Source organism: Chrysemys picta, chromosome 11 (genome assembly GCF_011386835.1).
Source record: "Chrysemys picta bellii isolate R12L10 chromosome 11, ASM1138683v2, whole genome shotgun sequence".
In the NCBI taxonomy this organism is placed as follows: Eukaryota; Metazoa; Chordata; order Testudines; family Emydidae; genus Chrysemys; species Chrysemys picta.
The window spans coordinates 2,970,199-2,993,010 of record NC_088801.1 but is presented as its reverse complement, the minus strand read 5'-3'; the positions used below and the strand labels follow the sequence as shown (position 1 = coordinate 2,993,010).

Below are 22,812 nucleotides of genomic sequence, written 5' to 3'. Positions count from 1 at the left end.
CTGAGTTACCTGTCTGAGAGTATCTGGGCCTGCCTTGTTCTCTTCTGAACAGCAGGGACAGTCAGATCTTTGTGGGTGTCCACGTGGACAGAACGCCTGCCCTAAAAGCACAGGAGGCCCCTGCCAGCTGAGCTGAAAGAGAATCTCCCTTGGCTGCCAGCAGTAGGGGGCATATGACACACAGTTGACCAGTTCTGATACCCACTTCGCAGAAGGCAGGGAACACACCACGCACATCAACCCTATTAGTTTATGCAAAGCAACCCAAGTCCCTAAGGGAGGACAGTGTCCTGCACAAGCCAGGCCGGAGGTCGCAGGCGGGCTGGGAATCCAGCCAGACCCCCCTGTAAACAGAGCGGGGGGCTCTGTAAGCCATGGGAGTCCAGTGAAAACCAGGAGGCTGCGGAGGGGTGTTTTGTATCTGTCTGACCTGGGTGACTCCCCTGAGGTGAGATGCCGGGGGGAGGGGGGGCAGCTGCTGCTGCTGGGGGTGGGGGTGGGGGGCCCGATCGACGGTGCATATCCTGCCCCACTCCACAGCCCCGAGGGTCCCCAGCAAGGCACAGGGGGGGCTGGGGGGAGCTGTCTGTCCGTCCCAGGGCTCTCTGCAGCGCCCCTCACCGCAGCCTCAGCCCCTCCCCAGCTGCCCCCTGCCTCGGACCCCGCTCGGGTCGCTAGGGAAGGGGTGGGGCAGCCCAATGCCCTGCGAACCGCAGCACCCCCCCAAAACCCCGCCCCGCTCCCGGCTGTCCTGTCCCTTTAAGAGGCGGGGCGGGCCCGGTTGCCGCGGAGACCGTTGGATACATTGCAGGTGAGTGCTGCGCGTGGGGTGGGGGAGGCTCCCAAAGCCACGTGGGGCTCCCCCTGGCCAGGGGTTCCGGGGTCACCCCGGGCGCTGCATGCGGCCCTGGGGGGCGGGCTTCTTGTGAGCCCTGAAGGGAGGGTTAGGGGCACTCCCCTGGGGCGGGGCTGGGGGAAGGGCTCCATCTGGGGCTTGTATGGAGGGCTGAGGGGGTGGAGGCCTGGATGGGGGTGTCCCTCCCCAGGGGTGTGCACAGAGGGCTGGGGGGTTGCTCCATTGGGGGGCTGGATAGTTGGGGGAGGGCTCCATTTGGGGCTTGCATAGAGAGCTGAGGGGATGGAGGCCTGGATCGGGGGGTCCCCCCCGGTGCTGTGCACAGAGGGGTAGGGGTGATTCCCCTGCTGCCAGGCGCAGGGGTCTCACTGGTTCTCCTGCACAGGGCCTCCAGCTGTGGAGGTTTTGATCTGACTCCTCTGACTTTGGAAGCGTCACCTGGTCTTTCGCCAAGGGATGGATGACGCCGACTCGCCAGCGCCGGTGCAGAGGGTCCTAGCGGCCAGCGAGGGGGCCACTGAATTCCTCTCGCTCATCGGTGGGTGCCGCTCGGGGTTCCGTTATCCGGCGGGGTGAGGGGTTCGCTGCTCAGCCACGGTCGCCCCCCGTGATGGAGGGGAGCCTGTGAACGGCAGCCGACTTGACACGTTTCCAGCCGCTCGCCTGGCCCCCTGCGGCCCCGTGTACAGCCGTGTCTGCTGCCCGATGGGTGCGGGAGGTAATCTTGCTGAAAGAGACACGCTTTCGAGCACCACGGAGCTCGTCCTCGGGGCTGGGTACGTGTATGTGTGACTTTCCTGGCAGAGTCGTGTCTGGCCGTGAGCATCTGACGGCAGAACCTGTCCAGCGCTGGTGTGCCAGGGGTCTCGGGCCCCGGCGTATTTACTGGCACCCGTGTCCGTGATTCCGGGATGACGGGGGAGTCTGGTGCATGCCATGTGCTTAGCGTGTGTGTGAGACCACGTCGTTCTCTAGTGACTGGGCCCAGGGACTAGAACAGCCTGTGACTTACAGCTAACGCAGCTACTCCATGGCGCAAAGGGTAGAGGCCTGTCTATGGTGCAGACCGTCCCAGGCTGCTAACAAGCTAAACTATTACTGCGTTCCTTTAAAAGATCATTAGGTGATGCACTGAAGAGCCAGGCTCCTGTCTGGCCTCCCATCTGTAAGGGATCTTTGCTGGGCTCCCCCTAGTCCCTGCTGTGCTCTGCAGAATAATAACAATACTTTGCACTTATGTTGGAGGATGGCAGGGCCCTTCCAGCAATAATTAACCCTCAACAGCCCTATGGGTGAGGGGTTTGGGAGGCAGGAGACTTGGATTCTGTTCCCAGCCCCACAGACTCACTGGGTGGTCTTGGGCAAATCACGTCCCCTTGCTGTGCCTCTGTTTTCCCTATCTGTGAAATGGGAGTAATGAGACTGCTCCCTGGCACCGAGGGATTGTGGGGAGAGTTGGTCACAACATGTTTTTTTTTCCCCCCTATGGAAAATATCTGTCAAGTTTTTGGTGAGAAATTGGAATCTGACCTGCTGCTGCAGTGTCTCTGGGGTGTTGTAGTTCGGATGCGTCCTGCTCCTATTCTCCTCTAGTGTCTGGGCTCTCTGGTCAAACTACCTCTCCCATGATGCACCATGTCTCCCCTCTCAGGGAGGGGTGCATCAAGGCGAATAGGAGCGTGCGTCTCCCAAACTACAACTCCCAGGAGGCACCCCAGGAAAGGAACTATTTCAGTCTTCAGGAATTCCGCTTTTTGATAAAGAATCAAAAGGTGGGAGGCAGCAGGCACTTTTCGTGGAAAGTCAAACACTGAATTTTCAGTTTCCATGAAAAAATTTTCAACTTGCCCTAGTTGTGAGGCTCACCTCGTTCCAGTTTGAGACCCTTGGGTGGAAGCTGCTGCGTAAACTCCGAGTATTATTATTTTATTGCTGTTTTGTTAGGGAAATACTGTCGTCCCATTTTATGGTGGGGTAAACTGAGGCAGAGAGAGAGGTCAGATGGCAAGACAGTTATAGAACTAAGAACAGATCCCGGGACTCCTCGCTCTCAGAGCCCCCTCCCTCACCTCAATATCACGCTCCCCGTCAAGAGTCAGGAATCGAGCCCAGGAGTCGTGACTCCCCACGCCTCCTCCAGCTGCCACCAATGCTGGAGTTGATGGCATCGCTCAGCATCCCACGATGTATTCTTCTGGTTTCACTTCTGCTTGAGATGCCGCTGTAGCTGATACCCCATCTCTTGAGGTTGCTGTGATTTCGATTTCAATGGCGCATTTGTTGTGGCTTTCGCTAAATGCCAACTTCCCTCTGGTTGCCGCGAGGGATGCCGACTCGCACCTGTGTCTTTCGTAGATTTCAAAGATAGGGGAAGGCTGGGTTGGGACCATCTCCGGGGTCAGGGCAGGATTGTCCTTCACAGAAATCTCAGTGTTAGCAAATATTTCCTGCTAGCCTACCTGTCCCTTTGCTTTGCCCCATCCCAATCCATTTACAATCCCCGTGAAGGTAATAAGGTGATAAGTAATAGCATGGATTTGTCAAGAACAAATTGTGTCAAACCAACCTAATGGCTTGTTACCCTGTCAACAAAAGCTTTGTGGATGGGGAGGAAGTGGTACACGTAGTTTATCTCGACTTTAGTAAGGCTTTTGATACTGTCTCACCTGACCGTCTCCTAAACAAACTAGGGAAATACAATCTAGTTCGAGCTACTATAAGGTGGGTGCATGACTGGTTGGAAAACCGTTCCCAGAGAGTAGTTATCAGTGGTTCATAGTCTGGAAGAGCATAACGAGTGGGGTCCTGCAGGGATCAATTCTGGGTCCGGTTCTGTTCAACATCTTCATCAATAGCGCAGAGAGGACACTTGTATAGTTTGTGGATGATACCAAGTTGGAAGGGGTTGCAAGTGCTTTGGAGGACAGGCTTAAAATTTAAAATGATCTTGAAAAACTGGAGAAATGGGCTGAAGTAAATAGGATGAAATTCATTAAGGACAAATGCAAAGTCCTCCACGTAGGAAGGAACAATCAGTTGCACACATACAGAATGGGAAATGACGGCCTAGGTAGGAGTACTGCGGAAAGGGATCTGGGAGTCCTGGCAGATCACAAGCTAAAGGAGTCAACGGTGTCAGACTGCTGCAAAAAGAGCAAACCTCATTCTGGGCTGTATTAGCAGGAGTGTTGTAAGCAAGACATGAGAAGTAATTCTTCCGTTCTGATTAGGCCTCAACTGGAGTATTGTGGCCAGTTCTGGGCACCACATTTCAGGAAATTAAAAGGTACAGCACCAAAAGTGAAATCCCTGCGAGTTGCCTAGAAACTTTTTAAAGACACCATAATAGAGGCTCAACTTAAATGTATCCCCCAATTTAAAAAACATAGTAAGAGAACCAAAAAAGAGTCACCGTGGTTAAACAACAAAGTAAAAGAAGCCGTGAGAGGCAAAAAGGCATCCTTTAAAAAGTGGAAGATAAATCCTAATGAGGAAAATAGAAAAGAGCATAAACTCTGGCAAATGAAGCGTAAAAATATAATTAGAAAGACCAAAAAAGAATTTGAAGAACAGCTAGCCAAAGACTCCAAAAGTAATAGCATATATTGTTTTAAATACATCAGAAGCAGGAAGCCTGCTAAACAACCAGTGGGGCCACTGATGATCAAGATGCTAAAGAAGCGCTCAAAGACGATAAGGCCATTGCGGAGAAACTAAATGAATTCTTTGCATGGGTCTTCACTGTTGCGGATGTGAGGGAGATTCCCAAACCTGAGCCATTCTTTTTAGGTGACAGATCTGAGGAACTGTCCCAAATTGAGGTATCATTAGAGGAGGTTTTGGAACAAATTGATAAACTAAACAATAAGAAGTCCCCAGGACCTGATGGTATTCACACAAGGGTTCTGAAGGAACTCAAATGTAAAATTGCAGGAGTACTAATTGTCATCTGTAACCTATCATTTAAATCAGCTTCTGTACCAAATGACTGGAGGAAGCTAATGTGATGCCAATTTTTTAAAAGGGCTCCAGAGGTGACCCTGGCAACTACAGGCCAGTAAGCTTGATTTCAGTACTGGGCAAATTGGTTGAAACAATCATAAAGAACAACATTGTCAGACACAGAGATGAACATACTTTGTTGGGAAATAGTCCACATGGTTTTTATAAAGGGAAATCATGCCTCACCAATCTACTGGAATTCTTTGAGGGGGTCAACAAGCATGCGGACAAAGGAGATCCAGTGGACATAGTGTACTTAGATTTTCAGAAAGCCTTTGACAAGAATCTTAAGCAAAATAAGCAGTCATGGGATAAGAGGGAAGGTCCTGTCATGGGTCAGTAACTGGTTAAAAGACAGGAAACAAAGGCTAGGAATAAATGGTCAGTTTTCAGAATGGAGAGCGGTAAATAGTGGTGTCCCCCAGGGGTCTGTACTGGGACCAGTCCTGTTCAACATATTCATAAATGATCTGGGAAAAGGGGTAAACAGTGAGGTGGCAAAATTTGCAGATGATACAAAACTACTCAAGATAGTTAAGTTCCAGGCAGACTGCGAAGAGCTACAAAAGGATCTCGCAAAACTGGGTGACTGGGCAACAAAATGGCAGATGAAATTCAATGTTGATAAATGCAAAGTAATGCACATTGGAAACCGTAATCCCAACTATACATATACAATGATGGGTCTAAATTAGCTGTTACCACTCGAGAGATCTTGGAGTCACTGTGGATAGTTCTCTGAAAACATTCACTCAATGTGCAGTGGCCGTCAAAAAGCGAACAGAATGTTGGGAATCATCAAGAAAGGGATAGATAATAAGACACAAAATATCATATTGCCTCTATATAAATCCATGGTAGGCCCACACCTTGAATACTGCGTATAGATGTGGTCGCCCCCTCTCAAAAATATATATATTGGAATGGGAAAAGATTCAGAAAAGGGCAACAAAAATGATTAGGGGGATGGAACAGCTTCCATATGAGGAGAGATTAGTAAGACTGGGACTCTTCAGCATGGAAAAGAGACGACTAAGAGGGGATATGATAGAGGTCTATAAAATCGTGAGTGGTGTGGAGAAAGTGAATAAGGAAGTGTTATTTACTCCTCATAATACAAGAACAAGGGGCCACCAAATGAAATTAATAGGTAGCAGGTTTAAAACAATCACAAGACAGTATTGTTTCACAACGCACTGTCAACCTCTGGAACTTCTTGTTGTGTTGTGAAGGCCAAGACTATAACGGGGTTCAAAAGGGAGCTAGATAGATTCATGGAGGATAGGTCCATCAATGGCTATTAGCCAGACTGGGCAGGGACGGTGTCCCTAGCCTCTGTTTGCCAGAAACTGGGAGTGGACAACAGGGGATGGATCACTTGATGATTCCCTGTTCTGTTCATTCCCTCTGGGGCACCTGGCACTGGCCGCTGTTGGAAGACAGGACACTGGGCTTGATGGACCTTTGGTCTGATCCAGTACGGCCGTTCTTATGTTCTTATGAAAGATGTGGACAAATTGGAGAAAGTCCAGAGAAGAGCAACAAAAATGTTGAAAGATCTAGAAAACATGACCTGTGGGGGAAGATTGAAAAAACTGGGTTTGTTTAGAAGGCTGAGAGGGGACATGATATTAGTTTTCAAGTACATAAAAGGTTGTTAGAATGAGAGAGAAAAATTATTCTCCATAACCTCTGAGGACAGGACAAGAAGCAATGGGCTTCAATTGCAGCAAAGGAGGTTTAGGTTGCACATTAGGAAAAACTTCCCAACTGTCAGGGGAGTCAGGCACTGAACAAATTGCCTAGGGCGGTAGTGGAATCTCTGTCAGTGGAGGATTTTAAGAACAGGTTCGACAAACACCTGTCAGGGATAGTCCTGCCATGAGTGCAGGGGACTGGTCTAGACTTCTCGAGGTCCCTTCTGGTCCTACATTTCTATGCTCGTTCTGACTGCAGTACTGCCTTCCCCCTGCAGCATGTCAGAGAAGCCATCTCACCCCTGGGCATTTACATCCTTGAGCTATTTGCGGACCCTTCCCCACAACCCCTTGGCCAAGCGAGACAGAGCTTGTTAAATCTCTCCTCCAGTCCACTGATCAGCCCCTCTCACTCTTCTCTGAACGCCCTGTCACGTAAACACACTACTGTTGATGTGGGTGCACCAGACAGATTTCCATCTCCATGGCGTTACTTAGGAGACAGGCGGCCTTGTGGCTAACGGACAGGACTGAGAGTCAGGACTCCTGGGTTCTCTTCCTGGCTCTTGAGGGGAGCAGGGTCTAGTGTTCAGAGCAGGCACTAGGATTCAGACCTTCTGCTCTATTTCAGCCTTCCTGAGTGACTTTAGGGCAAGTCCCTGCCTCCTGCTATGCCTCAGTTTCCCCACATGTTACATGGCACCGTAACACCGACCCTGCCTTGTGGGTCTCTGAGGCTTTACTAATGGACGTTTGAGACTCTTGGTCAGGCAGCAGGAGGGAGGAGGAGGGTTGAGTTTTTGTCTGGGAGGAGGCATCTGGCCGTACTGGGGGCTCTGGGGGGAATGGATGGAGCCCCCGTCGGTCTGCGTGTGGCAGTGATTTGCTGTCGTCGTGTCCTGTCTCCCAGGCGCGGAGGAGCTGAGCTCCTGTCTCTTTGCGGAGTCGCTGGTCATGGTCTCGGAGAGCGGCCAGCCGCTCGGGCACTTCTCAATCTCGGTGCAGCCGGCCTGCTACGAGGAGCAGGGCGGGCAGGAAGAGGACTGCTACCTGGTCCATGCCGCCAGCCAGGGCACCATCAACGAAGTGCCCTGCGGCTCCTCCATCACAGGTAGGCCGAGGAGGCGCCGCTGAGCTGGTGTCTGCAAGGGGGAGTGGGCTGGGGCAGAGAGACACCCGCTGTGAGATGCCAGATGGGCCCCGATTTCTCCCCACCACCACCCTCTTGCTCTGAGGTCCCTCATCCCAATCCTCTTGGCCCCACATGCCGAGAAGAGGTGCAAGTGCTGCCCAGTCTTGGCCCATTGGCTCCGGCAAGAGGCAGAAGTGGCTGTAAGGGCCTGGGGGGGAGCAGGAGAGGGGGGGGGTGTGCTCCTGGGGATCGCTGTCAGCCTCAGCACCTCCAGGCCTGACCCTTGCCAGCTGGCCCACACCTCCTTCCAGCGGTGTGGCCGGGAGACCTGCACCAGCGCCCCTCAGATCACCAGGCGACGGGCGTCTCTCACGAGCGCGATAAGACCTTGCACCTACCAGCGCTCCCAGCCCCCGCCCGCCTGTGGCCAGGGGACTGGGGGACCACACCCTTGTCCCCTCCAGCACGGAGCAGGCAACCATTAGGACACCCCAGGAAACTCCCTGCATTAGCCGCCAAGAAGGAACGACAAGTGACAATGGGCCGGACCGTGGCATGGAGATCCGGATACGCAGTTCTGGGCCTGAATGTGATTGGCTCCCACCAGCGCTGCTGATGGTGCCGAAAGGCAACAGCGCAAACAGGTCACGGGTGCTTCCACCGCCAGCCGGAGCAGGTGGACAAATAGTCCCTCCCTGGCGGTCCTGTTATTCTAGCAGGGACATATCTCCTCTGGGATCCGCCCCGGAGCGCCCATGTGCAGGGGCTGGGCAGCGGCAGGCAGACGGGGCACCGGGACTCCATGCAATACTGGGGAAGCCCTGGGCTCCCGGGACATTTCCAAGGTACCTGCAGTCAAGGCCGGAGGGACCAGGCCGGGCCAGCGGGCGGGGAACTCTGGCAAATGGAGCTGATCTAGGCTGAGCGTAGCTTTTGTTTCCTCTCCATCAGCTTACGTATCAAAGCGGCTGGAAACCCTGGAGCAGCATCAGCAGGAATACGTGAAGGTAACTGCCTGCTCCCCTGCGGTCGCTGGCAGAGGGCAAGATAAACCTGCTGTTATCCGGCTCCTTTGCAGCCTTTCCTTCCCCGAGGTAGATCTCCAGACAGTTCTCTGGCCCCTCTCTGGGTTGGAAGGAGCTGTCATGGGACTTACCCAGTGAGTCGGGGTTCAGCTGGGATTAGAACCTGGATCCTGCCTGCTCCTAGCCCCCGTGCTCCAACCACTACACGGCACAACCGCCTCGGCGTCCTGCTGCTGCCCCCGCTTGGTGTTTGTATGTTTGTAGGCAGCGCTGCCGGCGGGGTGTGTTTCTCTCTCCCTGTTCTTTACGGGGTCGCTGGCTCCGTTCCCCTCCAGGCGTCACTGGCCCCTGCTGCCCGCGGCCAGTCTCTGGGCAGAATCGCAGTGGTTCCTGCGCTGCGGATGATTGGCAGGAGAGACCACTGGGCCCAGCAAGCCTGTCCCCTGCTGTCCTGGGTCAGATCGCCAGGGTCCATCCTGTCCCCAGACACCCTGGATCTGGCCGTCGCCCCGGCTTCTCTGCCAGCACCCCTCCTGGATCAAACCATTGGTCTTCATGGCCTGGCACCCATCCCTTGGGCCATGGCCAATACCTGTATCTTCAGAAGGTGGAACCTCCCATGATGCACTGGGCCAGTCATACAGTGCTGCCCATGGAAGCATCCTTCCTGACCCCTGCGGCACTGAAGCATGAGGGTTGGTCCCCCTCTTGCTGGGCGTCTGAGTGGGGAACAAGCAGGTGAGCCGCTCTGGCTCCAGACTTTACTGAGAGCAAATAGATGAGACCCCAGGAGGCCGGATTGTCCCCCGAGGGGATATGCCCCCAACACCCCTGACCATAGCAGCCTACGCCCTGCCAGGTCCTGCACCCCTGCCCTGCGTACCTCACTCTGCTGTATTTGCTCCCGCTTGCAGTTCAGAGCCCACCCCCTGGACAGAAAGACCCACGTCGTGAAGCGCGGAGGCAGGCTGGTTGTCACGAAAATCATTGAGGAAGGAGGGGTAAGGCTGGGGGCGGGGGTCACGTCTGCAGGGATCTGAAAGCCTGGCTGGCCCCTTGTCCCTGTCTGCAGAGCCCTGGGGTGGGGAGCTCCCTATGGGGCTTCCCCTCTCCCCCATCCCACACACCAGTTTGTCCTGAAACGCTCTCAGCCCTGCTAAGCATGTTCCACGGGCTGCGGCTGTCCCATGGCCAAACAGCAGGGGGCGCCATTGCCGGCGCCAGTGGGGGTGCTCTGAGTCAGCAGCTGGGGTCGGGTTCATGGCCCCCGCCTCGGAGTGGGGATGGCAAGTCTCATAGGGGCGCAGGTTTCTGGGGGGAGAGATGGGGGCAAACCTCAAAGCACAGGGCCCCGCTCCTCCTAGGGCTCCCTGCCTGGGTCCCTTAGCAGGAGGGGGCCTGAGGATCCCACAGGCCAGGCTGGGTCCCCGTCAGTCCCCTCCCCACCCCCCATCTCTCTGCAGCATGAGGTCCAGACCCAGAGCGTCTCCTACAACTGCGCCTCCCTGCACGGCCTCATCTCGGAAGCTGCCAACTTGCTGGTGCTGCGGGTGCTGGCCAGGCGAAGGGCCGTGCCCCAGAACACCACCTTCCTGGCCTTCGACACCGAGGCCCGCGTCTGCACCTCCACCTACGTGAGTGCTGCCGAAGCTGCCCTCCACCCGGGCACAGCCGCACCCGAAAGCGTCTGCCCCGCGGTGGGCGGTCACCCTGCCCTGGGGGCAGGGACTAGGGGATCCTGGACCCTGACGGTGGGATCTGGGTGGGGAAGGGGCTCCTAGACAGTGGGGTGCAGGGTGGGTGAGCAACCTACGGCCTGGGGCCTACATCCGACCCTTCAGACATTTTAATCCGTCCCTCGAGCTCCCACTGGGGAGTGGGCTCAGGGGTTTGCCCCGCTCTGGTGCTCCAGATGGGGAGCACTGTCGAGGGCTTGCCCCACTCCACACAGCTCCCACAATCAGCAGCATGTCCCCCCCGCCTCCAGCAGCCAATGTGTAGGGGCAGCCAGGGGGCTTGGCACGCTGCCCTGTCCCGCCCCAAGCACACCCCTGCAGCTCCCATTAGCAGGGAACCGTGGCCAATGGGAGCTGCAGGAGCGGCGCCTGCGGATGGGGCAGAGCGCAGAGCCGCCTGGCTGCGCCTCCGCGTAGGAGCTGGAGGAGGGACATGCTGTTGCTTCCGGGAGCTCCTTGAGGTAAGCGCTGCCCGGAGCCTGCACCCTTGATCCCCTACGCCAGCCCTGATCCCCCTCCTGCCCTCTGAACCCCTTGGTCCCAGCCCAGAGCACTCTCCTGCATCCCCAATCCCTCATGCCCAGCCCCACCCCAGAGCGTGCACCCCCAGCCGGAGCCCTCACCCCCTCCCATACCCCAATCCCCAATTTCGTGAGCATTCATGGCCCACCATACAATTTCCATACCCAGATGTGGCCCTCGGGCCAAAATGTTTGCCCACCCCTGGTTTAGGGAGATCCACTGGGGAGGGGGTCTGGTTGTGGGAGGAGAATTGGGGGTTGTGGTGGGTTATCAGCTGAACACAAGCTCCCGGTATGACGCTGTGGCCTAGAGGGCTAATGCCATCCTGGGCCATATAAATGGGAATCTCGAGGAGGAGCAGAGACGTTCTTACCTCTGGCTTGGGCACTGGTGCGGCCGCTGCTGGAATCCGGTGTCCAGCTCTGGGGCCCTCCGTTCAGGAAGGAGGTTGATAAATTGGGGAGGGGTCAGAGAAGAGCCGTGAGAATGATGGAAAGGATCAGAGAACCTGCCTTTTGGTGAGAGACTGAAGGAAGAGAAGAGAAGGCTAAGGGGGGACATGAGCACAGTCTGTACGTATGTACGTGGGGAACCCGTATTCCATACTGGGCACTCGGGGCTGGCAGGGACCGCTCAAACCCAAGCCAGTGGCTGGAAGTTGACGCCAGACACATTCAGGCTGGCAATAAGGCGCCCGTTGGGAACAGCGAGAGGAATTCGCCACTGGAGCAATTTCCCAGCCGTCGTGGTGGATCCTCCGTCACCGACAATTTCTGACTCAAGAGGGGCCTGCCCAGGAATAAAGATTTGGCCGCTTTTGGAGGGGCACTTTCTGTGCCCCCCACAGCCAGAGGAGCTGGCTTCCTCCCCTCCCCCGCGGCTGGAGGAGCTGGCCTTGGAATCTACGAATCTGTGACCTTCCTCCATGTCTCTCCCCCCCCCCCCCCATCTCCTGGCCTGTAGCAGCTGGAGGGGGGGGGGCACTGCCCAGCCTGAGGGTTAAAAGGGCTTGTCCTGCTCCTTGTTTCTCTCACAGTCTCTTCCTCTGCAGACCGCCATGGGCTTCCAGAAGCAGCTGGTGGGCATGACGGAGGTGGAGGTGTTTGTGATTGGGCGGGCCGTGTGCCCGGACGAGGGCATCCCCATCACCTGGCAGTTCTACTTCCTCTCCGACGGGTAGGAGAACCCAGCGGCCCGTCACCCGCCCGAGCCCTGCTCGGCTCCCGGGGCCCCTCCTGAGCTCTCGCTCGGTGGTGGCCGTCCCTGGCCGTCCGCCTCTGCCCTCCCTGGGGCCTGGGAGCGGCCTGCCTGTCTCTCGAATGCTGGCCCCGTCCTGGCCCTATCCCTCCCGAGGCCTCGGCGGGGGAGCCTTGCTCCAGGGATTTCCAGGGGTGGGCTTGCCTCCTGTCACTTATCTCCCAGGGCAACGGGGTCAGATTTAGTCTATGGGGGGCGGGTGGGGGGTTCTGGATCCTGTCCCCCAGCCCCGGAGCCAGTCACCCCCTCTGTTTCGAAAAGGACAGGGGCTGTTAAACCTCCCTGGATCCATGCTAGGGGAAGTGCAGTTCCCTGGGCCTCTCGCCCCGCTCCCGCTGCCGGCTCCCCTGCAGCCTTTGTGGGCCTGTGCAGACGGCAGCGGGAATCAAAGCCGGCACCTTGTCGCCCCGCAGCAGGAGGGGAATCTCCGTTCGCTGTAGGGCTGCCGTCTGGCATGGGAGCCCGTCCACTAGAGGGCAGCGCGAGCCCATCCCTCCCTTGGGGTGCTCTGATGGCCGCTGAGCCGGAGGCAGGGCCGGGCTGTGCAAGGTGTCCTGGTGCTTCCTCGCCGTCCCTCGACGCGAAGGGGTGACAGCGGCGCAGCCAGGAGCCAGCCGCATTTGGCCCCTGGGCCGGGGAGGAGACCCCACGGCAGAGAAACGTCTGGCCACACGACTCCAGCTGCCCCCAGAGCGGTGGCGCCCGCCCACATCCCTGTACATACAGGGGAATAACGAATCCACGGCACCTGTCTCTGCGCCAGGCGCAGGGGCTCCCAGGTGCCCGTGGCGGGCGGCCCCACAGCCAGGCACGGGGAGGTAGAAGGTAACGGTGTATGACCAGGTCCTTCACCCGCTCCTCTCCATCACTCAGACATTTGGCCCGTCGTGTCCAGGTTGGGTCCCCAGCCACCATGGTGCTCCAGCAGCTGCCCGTTCTCATCGATGTAGGTAAGGAGCCTGGAGGCGGTCTAGGGGTGGGGATAGCGTCATGGGCCGGGGAAGGGGGTCCCATGGTACGAAGGGTACCTGGGTCTGTGCCGCAGCTCTCTGAAACAAGACTCCTTCTGATCTGGTTCCAGCAGCGGCTAGTCCCTCCCCAGGCTGCGGATGTGCTGTCAGACTGGGCGTGGGGGGGCGGGGGGGGTCACAGAGCGTGGGACACATGGGTGTTGGGAATCGCAGACACTCACCCTCTTCTGCCATCGCTGACCCAGGCACCGGTGGGACTGGCTTGTGGCAGAACCAAGAGAGCTGGCCAGCGTGCGTCCCCGCTGCCCTCTGTGGCGAGAAATTGGAAGCACCCCGCTGTGTGTCAGAGGCCCCGTACTGCCAACAGCTAGTGGGGACTCCTTGAGCTCACATCTTGGAGCAGGAGGTTCTGGGGCCCAGACCCTCAAAGGTAGATAGGCTGCTTACGCCCGCTGATTTCAGTGGGGTCTGGGCTCTCTCCCTGCTGCCGTGAGACGGCGCAGGGCGTGCGGAATAGTGGCGAAGCTGGGAGGGGGGCCAGGGGATTGGTACAGCGGAGAGAGCCGGGTTAGCCCCTCCGGGTGCTGCTGGGCACGAGACACACGCTGGGCTCCCTGAACCCCGTTTTCTGAATCCCGTATCGTGAGACCTGCCTGCTCCCCCCAGATGAAGTGGAGCCCCGGCCCGTCTTCGAGAAGAAGCCCCTGGACTGGGAGGAAGACGTGCAGCTCTACTCCCAGTTCCTGGACAGGAAGGTGAGTTGGGGGCTGTGCTGAGGTCGGACCAGCCGCCCCCAGGATGCAGCTCCTGGCACAAGGGGGGCGGCCGAGGGGATGTTACTAGTCCAACCTGCCGTGGAGATGCCTGAACGCTGGGACCTGATAGTGCCGCAGCATGGGAGAGGTGGTACCAGATTTGCCGGTTGCTTTGGGGTACGCTCCTTTATTTGGGTTACTCTGGGGTGGGCATGTTTCTGTACTTCTAGCAATGTACTGCTTGTGTCACGTGTGTTCCCATACGGAGCTCTACTTCTCCCTTCTGCAAGTCCCCTCCCAATGGAGCTGTCCTGCAGGACCTCGGTTCCCCAGGGCTGCGTTTCTCCAGCCCCAGGTTTGCCCCAGCACCAGGAGCTTTGGAGGGGCAGCCGGAGACTGGATTGCGCGTCTATCCCGGCCCTACCGTCGGCTCACTGTGGGGGCGGCTGTCGCTGGCTCTGGAGCCGGGCGCAGGACGCCGGGCCTGCCTGATCGCCGGTCTGCCTCGAGAGTGCGGGTTCCCTCCCCCTGGCGCGTTACCCCGAAGCCACCCGCGTGGGGCTGATGGAGGCGGGGCCTCTTTCCCGTTGCAGGAGGAGCTGCAGGCCGGCCACGCCTCCTATGCCCGGCGCCACCCGGAGCTGCGCACCCTGCTGGCCGACTTCCTGCAGCTCCTGCTGCTGCACAAGCCCGACGACGTCCTCACCTTCGCCGCCGAGTTCTTCGCCCCGTTCGCCAGGCAGCGCCCGCCGGGCAGCAGCTTCCAGGCCTCCGGCAAGCCCAGCCCCTTCCGTGGCCGCGTCTGAAGGGCCGGCCGCCTCCGGGCATTAAACCGGCGGGCAGCAGCTTCCAAGCACTGGGCTCTGTTCATTTAACCCGGGGCGGAAAGAGTCCGTGTGGGGCAGGGGGAGTCACTCCCAATGGGGTTAGGGCATCCTCCGGTCAGTTACATGGGAGGGGCTTAACCCCCAGCCCCTCCAGCCTTGGACCACAGTCTGCCACATGCGGGGCCGGGATGGGGAGAACTTGCAACGGCGCGGCTACGCCCCGGCCCCTTGGCTAGCGAAAGCCCGTTGAGCGTATCCACACCCAGCGCTGCCTCCGTTCATTGCAGGACTGGTGCAGTGCAGGTAGCCGTCCCCCAGACCCCCAAAGCAGGGGGTTGTGGGTGCAGTGCTCCCCAGGGGTGCCGCGGCCGCACTGTTTACAGATGTGAGCTGGATAAACGGGGGGATTTTGGTAATGTGTAAAAGACCAGATGAAGTGAAACGCCTGGCTGTTGCGTCCGGTATTCATCCTTTGGAATGACACAGGCCCTGAGATCGGCCGGCCGGCCCGTCCCTTCGCCCCTGGCTTTATAACACACAGGAAACCACAAGTCTGCTGTGCTGTGCGATTTCAGCCTTGACGGGCGGTCAGCCTGCGGGAGTTGGGTGGAATGGAAGCCAGAGGTCTCTGACTCCGGCCGCATGAGCGGGTTAGGAGCCTGGAGCTGACTCAGCCCAGAAGGATCAGGAAATTGACCTTTCCTCTTGTAATGGGGGGAGCGGCTGCTGCCTTTGACACGAACCTCTGCAGGGTTTTGCAGGACGCAGAATTGCAGGTGCAGGAGTCTACCCTGGCCATGCCCCTTTGGGTCCCCAATCCCCCTCTCCCTTCCCAGGGCTGCCCCTAGCAGAGGATGGTGGGAAAGGTCTGAGACAGGGTGAGGATAAGGGGGCTGCGGGCTGTAAGTGTCCCCCTTCCACCGTCACCACCGCCTGGGTAAACTGAGGTAGGCCAAGAGACCTTCTCATAATACCCATCTCTTCCAGCCCAGCTCTCAAGCCACTGGAACAGAGGTAAGTTGCATTCTCCCCAGGGGGTGGGGGGAAACTGAGGCACAGAGCGAGTCTGAGCTGTCCTGTGTCACCCTGCAGATCTGTGGCAGAGGGTGCAATAGGTCCCAGCCCAGACCCTGAACCACATCCCTCCTGTGCAGAGCTAGGAACAGCCCCCTGGAGCTGAGAGTCCCCCCTCCTCTGCTCTAACCGCTAGACTGTGCTGCTGTGCCAGTGGGGCTCTCATGGGCTGGAGCTGGGGACAGGCCTCCTATCCGTGTACAGGGAGGACAGAGAATTGAGCCCCTTAGCCCAGAGCAATGGCTGGGTCCAGCCCACTGGCCCTGCTTGCCCTTGGCTTTCCATGCCTGAGGGTGATTCACCCGGACCGGACAGGAACCCAGCTCCCCGGGCGAGCAGTTCCCGGTTACTGCACAATGTGGCAATCACAAACTTCCCCACAGAGCTCATGTGGCTGGGGGGGAGGCTGGGCTGGTGATGCCCCCCGCCCCCAAGCTTGCTCAGGGGGCCTTTACAACACCACAGCAGGATTAGCACCGCCCTGGTGTCCCTGATCCCTGGGGTGGGGTGCGTGGAGGGGCGCTGCACCAGAAGCAGCTGCTGGAGGTGTTGGCTGCAGGGCGACAAGCGTGCCCAGGAGCAGTTCTGCCTCTCCACGCTGGCACGGGGCAGCCAGCCTGGGGGGGTCCCTTTGGAGGGGTGTAGCACTTGTGACAGACCCAGACCAGTGGGGTACAGGAGTCTGGTAGAGGGCAAATATACTGGTCACTGGATGAGTAGTTTTCTGTTCCCTGAGTGACCGGAGCAGGGGCTGCATTAGAGTAATCAGGAATCTGCTAGAACCAGTTCAGGCAGGCAGGCTAATTAGGACACCTAGAGCCAATTAAGAAGAAGCTGCTAGAATCAATTAAGGCAGGCTAATCAGGGCACCTGGGTTTTAAAAGGAGCTCACTTCAGTTTGTAGTGTGAGAGTGTGAGGAGCTGGGAGCAAGAGGCACAAGGAGCTGAGAGTGAGGGGTGTGCTGCTGGAGGACTGAGGAGCACAGGTGTTATCAGACACCAGGAGGAAGGTCCTGTGGTGAGAATAAGGAAGGTGTTTGGAGGAGGCCATGGGGAAGTAGCCCAGGGAGTTGTAGCTGTCATGCAGCTGTTACAGGAGGCACTCTAGACAGTTGCAGTCCACAGGGCCCTGGGCTGGAACCCGGAGTAGAGGGCGGGCCTGGGTTCCCCCCAAACCTCCCAATTGACCTGGACTGTGGGTTCTCCCAGAGGGGAAGGTCTCCGGGCTGTTCCCTAACCCACATGGTGAATCTCTGCGGCAAGAAAATCCGTCAATAAGCGCAGGACCCACCAAGATAGAGGAGGAACTTTGTCACACGCTGCAGGGGGGTCCCTAGACTTCCCTCCCTCCCCCCCGCTCCTCCCTGCATGGAGGCAGCCCCTCCCCTCCTCCCCCACAGCAGATCCTGAATGACCCCTCGTGCAGCCTGGGTAGTGGGGGGGGGGGGAATTCAGCACATTTCTCCTCCCCCCCCCCTCGTTCCCCTCCCAGCGCTGCAGCCCTTGAGCCGTTTGAGGCTGGGTGGGAGGGGGCTGTTTTCAGCTGAGTGATGGGTGAGGTGAGCTGGTGTGTGTGTCATACCCCCCATAAGGCCCCCACCTCCCCCGCGTCAGCCCAAGCCGGCTGGGAGGCAGCAGCTCACCCGGTGCTGCAGGTCACAGCAGGTCCCGACGATGGAGCAATCCAGGGAATCCCCCTGGCAAAGCTACTGCGGCCTCCGCTTCCTCCAGGGCGAGGCCTCCTGCTCCCAGGGGAAAGCCGTGCCCGACCCACAGAGCCTCCCCCTATGGTCTAAAGAGCCCTGCGGTGGGGGGCCGGGGCAGGGCGAGGGGCTGTAGGTCCAGGGGCTCTTCCCACACACTCGACAAGATGCAGATCTTCCGCCTGCCCTGGGCTAGCAGCAATCCCAGGTCTGTTCGACCCCTTCCACCCCCACTCCTGCCCCATTGCCACGTACACCAACCCCCACCCACAACGGTGCCAAGTGCAACCCGCCTGCGGCAGCCTGGAGACCCCGGTCTGGCTAATGCCAGGACCCGGCTGTGCCACCTGCCTCTGCCCCTTGGCTGCCCACATCAGTGTCAGCCGTTCCCTATTGTCTGGCACCCTTCGGGCGCTGGCCTGCTCCGCCCCGCCTGGCACAGGTAGGAGCTTGGGCCATGCAGGGAGAAGGTGACTCAGTAAAACTTGGGCTTGGCAGCCAGGAGCCTCCGAATCTCGATCCAGCCAGTGCCTGCATTGCTGCTTGACAGGTTCTCAGCACTTTCCGGCTGACCCCAGCCAAGCACAGCGGGGTGGGGGCTGTCTGCAGATCCTGGTTGGAGAGGCTCACGCGGCGGCGGGGAAACCAAGCTAGCTTCAGCCAAAGGGCAGGTCCCGGCCTAACTCCAAGCAAGGGCGGCTGGTCTCTAAGAGCTAAAAGCAGAACCCGGTTCATCGTCCTACCCACAAAGAGGAAACCCAGCACAGCAGTTCCACTGCGTTCGCGGGCTGGACTCGAAGCAAAGAACAAACTCACGGGAGCCGTTTGGCTTGAAAGCCAGCGTCACGCGACAGGGGGTGGCTGCCTGGCTCCAGCCCCTCTGCAAACATGGCTGACTGAAGCCCCAGGGAAGGTGGGTGAGAGGGATTAGCCCTAACCTACTGATGGGGAAACTGAGGCACGTGGTGGGGCCGTCACTTGCCCGAGGTCACACAGGGAGTCGGTGACTCTCAGCCCTATCCCTCAACCGCATGGCCACCCGTCCGCCCAGCATAGCAGCTGTGCAAACAACCCCAGCACCCACAGCGCTGGTGATTAGCAGCGCAGACCCCTGACAAGGGGGACGCACCCCCTGGAGCCGGCAGTTTGGCAGGAGACTTGCCCTTGCCCCCATATCCTGCTGCCTCTTTCGCTGCCGGGGGGGAACAGGTGGGGGCCCAGGGTGCTGGATCCAGCGTGAGTAATAGCAACAGCGGCTGTAAAGACCTGATCCAGAGGGGGCCAAGTGCCCGCTGGTGTCAGCGCGTGGCGAGGCCAGGCCCCCTGACTGGCCACTGTCTTGGGTCTGCACCGCATTCTGCAGCACCTTTCCTGAGTGCTGAGCCAGGCAGACGCTTCGGCCTGGGCTGTGCTAGGAAGTCAGGTCGACGTAAGGCAGCTGAGGTCACCCCCACCCCGTCAGTGTCTACGCTGCAGTGTCGCTCCTGCCCGGGTAAGTCACCCGCCACATCGACTTCATCACTCCGCCCCCGTGAGAGGCCCCGGGCTTGGGGCGACATGGTTAGGGCGAGGCGGTGTCTGTAGACTCCGTTACTTACATCACCTGTTGGTTGTCAGCCCCATGTGGGGCTCACAGCCGGAGCGCCCCCACCCCCTGCCCCAGGGCTGACAACGCGAGCTGTCAGCCCCGGTGCAGGGCTCGCAGCTGATGACCCTGCCACATGCCTCAGTTTCCCCACTGTCGCTCAGGGATAATCACAATGCCCCATGGCAGTGGGCGGAAAGGCTCCTGGTGAGGACACACACCGCCAACAGAAAGTAGTGTGTGCGTGTGAACCCCTGCTTTAATGACAGCATTGGCTGTTGTCGACTTAACTTAGATTGACTCAATTGTGTAGTGTAGACAAGGCCCTACCGGTGAGCTGGGCAGGGCAGGCTGGGGAACCAGAGCGCCTGAGCGTATCACAGGCCGCTCCCAGGCTCGGCATCTGCTGCTCAGCCCTGTGGCTCAGTCCTCGGCACCTCCTGCACCCCAGCCTGTGTGGCGCACTCCGAATGCCACCCCAGTCCCCTGCTGTCCTGCCCCTCTGCCCGCTGCAGCATTTCCCCATGCGTCGGCTAGGCCTGAAACCTCCCCCCGACCCGGGCTGGCCTCGGTCTTGGCCTTGAAACCCCTTCTTGAGCCGTGTGTCTTTCAGCACCTTCACGTTCTTCCTACTCCAGCAATCCTGAGTGGCCAACCCCCAACGCTGCCTCTCCCCTGCCACCTCCAGTCCCCACCCTGCCCCGCACTGGTGCAGCATCTCACTTCAATCCTTTGGAGCCGGTCCGTGCCGGTTTGGGTTAGTCTGCAAAGCCTTGTACACACAGCTCAGGGGTTGTGTTGCACGTAGCGTGCGAGTTCCGTAACCAGACACCCCGGTGTGCACCACAAAGCCGGGGCCAGTGCCTCACCTTCCGTTCCCCTGCGATAATTCTGGGTCTTCACGCTGCAAATAGAGCGACCGGCACCGCACCTTCCTCTGCAACGAAGGCAGTGACCGCAGAAAGGCCCCGACGCTGCTCTGAGAATAGGAGCTGGAGTCAGAGGCTCCCCCCCCCCACCCCGTCTCCCTTTGGCAAAAATCACGATCGAGTCGGTACAAGCCTGTGGTCCAACATGCAGGGGCAGGATGTGGTCTCAAGCACTTACCCCAAATGGGATGAGATCTTTAACACTGCAATCAACAGGGAGGTGAGCAAGGACTACTCACGTGAGCAGGGTCAGGTGGTAAATTTGACGCTGAGCCAGGGCTGCCCGGGGGTGTCCCTGCGCAGGATCCGGGCCTCGACCCTGCGATCGGATCGAAGCTCTTTCCCTGGAGTGTCGATGTCGTGCTTGTATTTCAGGCGCTGGGTCACACCCACTGTAGTTACACCGAGATGTTCCTTGTTCTTTATTTGTTTTTCAGCAGCACCTTCAATCGCCCATGATGGGGCAGCACCCGCTGGGCTTGGCATTTCAGGGCAGAAATCTTTCTCCATAAACTAAGGCCTGATCTACGGTTCAAATGTAGGTTGACATAAATACAACACCCAGGGGTGTTCAAAATCCCCCCCCCCCCGCCCCTGCATGACACAGCTCTGCTGACCCAATCCCCGACATGCAGACAGCTGGGTCGATAGAAGAATGTGTCTGTCGACCTAGTTGCTGTCGCTCAGGGAGGTGCAGGCTGTGTCTATGCTCTGGGGTTATGCCGGCCTAGCACGGCGCCGTAGCCCTGCCGGTATACTGTAGACACGGCCTAACTGACAGAACAAGGAGTAATGGTCTCAAGTTGCAGTGGGGGAGGTCCAGGTTGGATATCAGGAAAAACTATTTCACTAGGAGGGTGGTGAAACACTGGAATGCGTTACCTAGGGAGGTGATGGAGTCTCCTTCCTTGGAGGTTTTTAAGGCCCGGCTTGACAAAGCCCTGGCTGGGATGATTTAGCTGGGAATTGGTCCTGCTTTGAGCAGGGGGTTGGACTAGATGACCTCTTGAGGTCCCTTCCAACCCTGCTATTCTATGATTCTATAACTTCAAAGCAGAAATCTTGATGTTTCTGAAGAGCCTGCAGCTTCCACCGAAGGAGAGAATTTGTGGTGTGGAGTTCCTAAGCTCACATTCAAGGAGTTTGTGAACTGGTCAAGTCTAAAAGCCCTGGGGGGTTTCTTTCCCTTTTATTTATTTATGGGGGGGGGGGAGTAAGCGACAAACATGTTAATGTAACATTACTGTTATGCATTAAACCAGACAAAATCAGGATGTTAAAGACACATAAAGGACACATAACCTTAACTCTGCCCCCAATCACATCTGCTTTACAATACAGTCCTTGCTAAAGAAATCACACACTATTTCTCAGAGAATATAATTCTTTCTTTCCCCCTAACAACTCTAGGGCAGAAACCTGTGAGCGTCTGATTAAGGACTATTTGGTGATGTGTATACACAAGGGTGGAGGGGGCAGAGTTCAGGTGATGTCTTCAACCTTTGTTTTCTCATCGCCTGATTTCTGGCACATTTAAAGCTGTCATTGAACCAGATGAAAAGGGTTGTGCATGTGTTTCTGTCTCCCCGCTGCCTCGGATAAGCCCTGTTCAGTGTGTGTCTTTCGCAATGGAAATTGGTAAGTAGCCTGGGGTCCACCAAGGATTTGTACTAGGACCAGTGTTGTGCAACATATTCATGTATGATCTGGAAAAGGGGGTTAACAGGTGCCAACGTTTGCAGATAGATTCATAGATTATAGGACTGGAAGGGACCTCGAGAGGTCATCGAGTCCAGTCCCCTGCCCGCATGGCAGGACCAAATACTGTCTAGACCATAATACGAAATCACTCAAGATACGTTCAAAGCTGCCTGAGATGAGTTACAAAGGGAAAACTGGGTGACCGGGCAAGAAAATGGCCGATGAAATTCACTGTTGATAAATGCAAAGTAATGCACATTGGAAAACATAATCCCAACGCTACATACAAAACGATGGGGTCTAAATTATCTGTTACCACTCAAGACAGAGATCTTGGAGTCACTGGGGCTAGACCTGTGAACACATCTGCTCAATGGGCCGTGGAGTCAAAACAGCGAACAGAATGTTGGGAACCATTAGCAAAGGGATAAAGAAGACGACAGAAAATATCATGTTGCCGCTATCTAAATCCATGGTACGCCCACACCTTGAATACTGAGTGCTGTGGGCAGATCTGATCGCCCCCATCTCACAAAAGAGAGATTAGAACTGGGAAAGGTGCAGAGAAGGGCAACCAAAATGATGAGGCGGATGGAACAGCTTCTGTAGGAGGAGCCATTTAAAAGTCTGGGCCATTCAGCTTAGAAAAGAGACGACAAAGAGGGGATAGGATTGAAGTCTATAAAATCATGACAGGTGTGGAGAAAGTAAATAAGGAAGTGATATTTAATCCTTCTCATAACACAAGAACTAGGGGGCACCAAATGAAATAGGCAGCAGGTTTAAAACAAACGAAAGGAAGTATTTCTTCCCACAACACACTGTTAACCTGTGGAACTCCTTGCCAGAGGATGTTGTGAAGGACAAGTCTATAACTGGGTTAAAAAAAAAGAGCTAGATAAGTTGCTGGAGGATCGGTCCATCAATGGCTATTAGCCAGGCTGGGCAGGGAGGGTGTCCCTAGCCTCTGTTTGCCAGAAACTGGGAATGGGCGACAGGGGATGGATCACTTGAGGATTCCCTGTTCTGTTCATTCCCTC

General features: G+C 57.3%; 1 protein-coding gene across 3 annotated transcripts; it reads left to right on the top strand.

Annotated features, from left to right (window-relative positions):
* Positions 1-735: 735 nt before the first annotated feature.
* Positions 736-14,806, top strand: CATIP (ciliogenesis associated TTC17 interacting protein). 3 transcript variants are annotated; one of them, XM_042843021.2, is made up of 10 exons: positions 736-811; positions 1,242-1,394; positions 7,466-7,666; positions 8,639-8,694; positions 9,627-9,713; positions 10,176-10,346; positions 12,022-12,146; positions 13,101-13,177; positions 13,865-13,953; positions 14,547-14,806. In XM_042843021.2, exons 2-10 carry the CDS (start codon positions 1,313-1,315, stop codon positions 14,757-14,759), a joined length of 1,101 nt encoding a protein of 366 aa, XP_042698955.2. In that variant the 5' UTR covers positions 736-811; positions 1,242-1,312; the 3' UTR covers positions 14,760-14,806. The 3 variants fall into 3 exon arrangements, with proteins under 3 accessions (XP_042698955.2, XP_065416534.1, XP_042698956.2); XM_065560462.1 differs by lacking the exon at positions 736-811 and adding an exon at positions 821-925; XM_042843022.2 differs by lacking the exon at positions 736-811 and adding an exon at positions 997-1,048.
* The last annotated feature ends 8,006 nt before the right edge of the window (positions 14,807-22,812 follow it).

Excerpts from the sequence above, each read along its gene's own strand:
- CATIP (XM_042843021.2), top strand. The coding sequence starts at position 1,313 with ATGGATGACGCCGACTCGCCAGCGCCGGTGCAGAGGGTCCTAGCGGCC. Across the intron at positions 1,395-7,465 it reads TGAATTCCTCTCGCTCATCG|GCGCGGAGGAGCTGAGCTCC; the intron begins GTGGGTGCCGCT and ends CCTGTCTCCCAG. Across the intron at positions 8,695-9,626 it reads ATCAGCAGGAATACGTGAAG|TTCAGAGCCCACCCCCTGGA; the intron begins GTAACTGCCTGC and ends TCCCGCTTGCAG.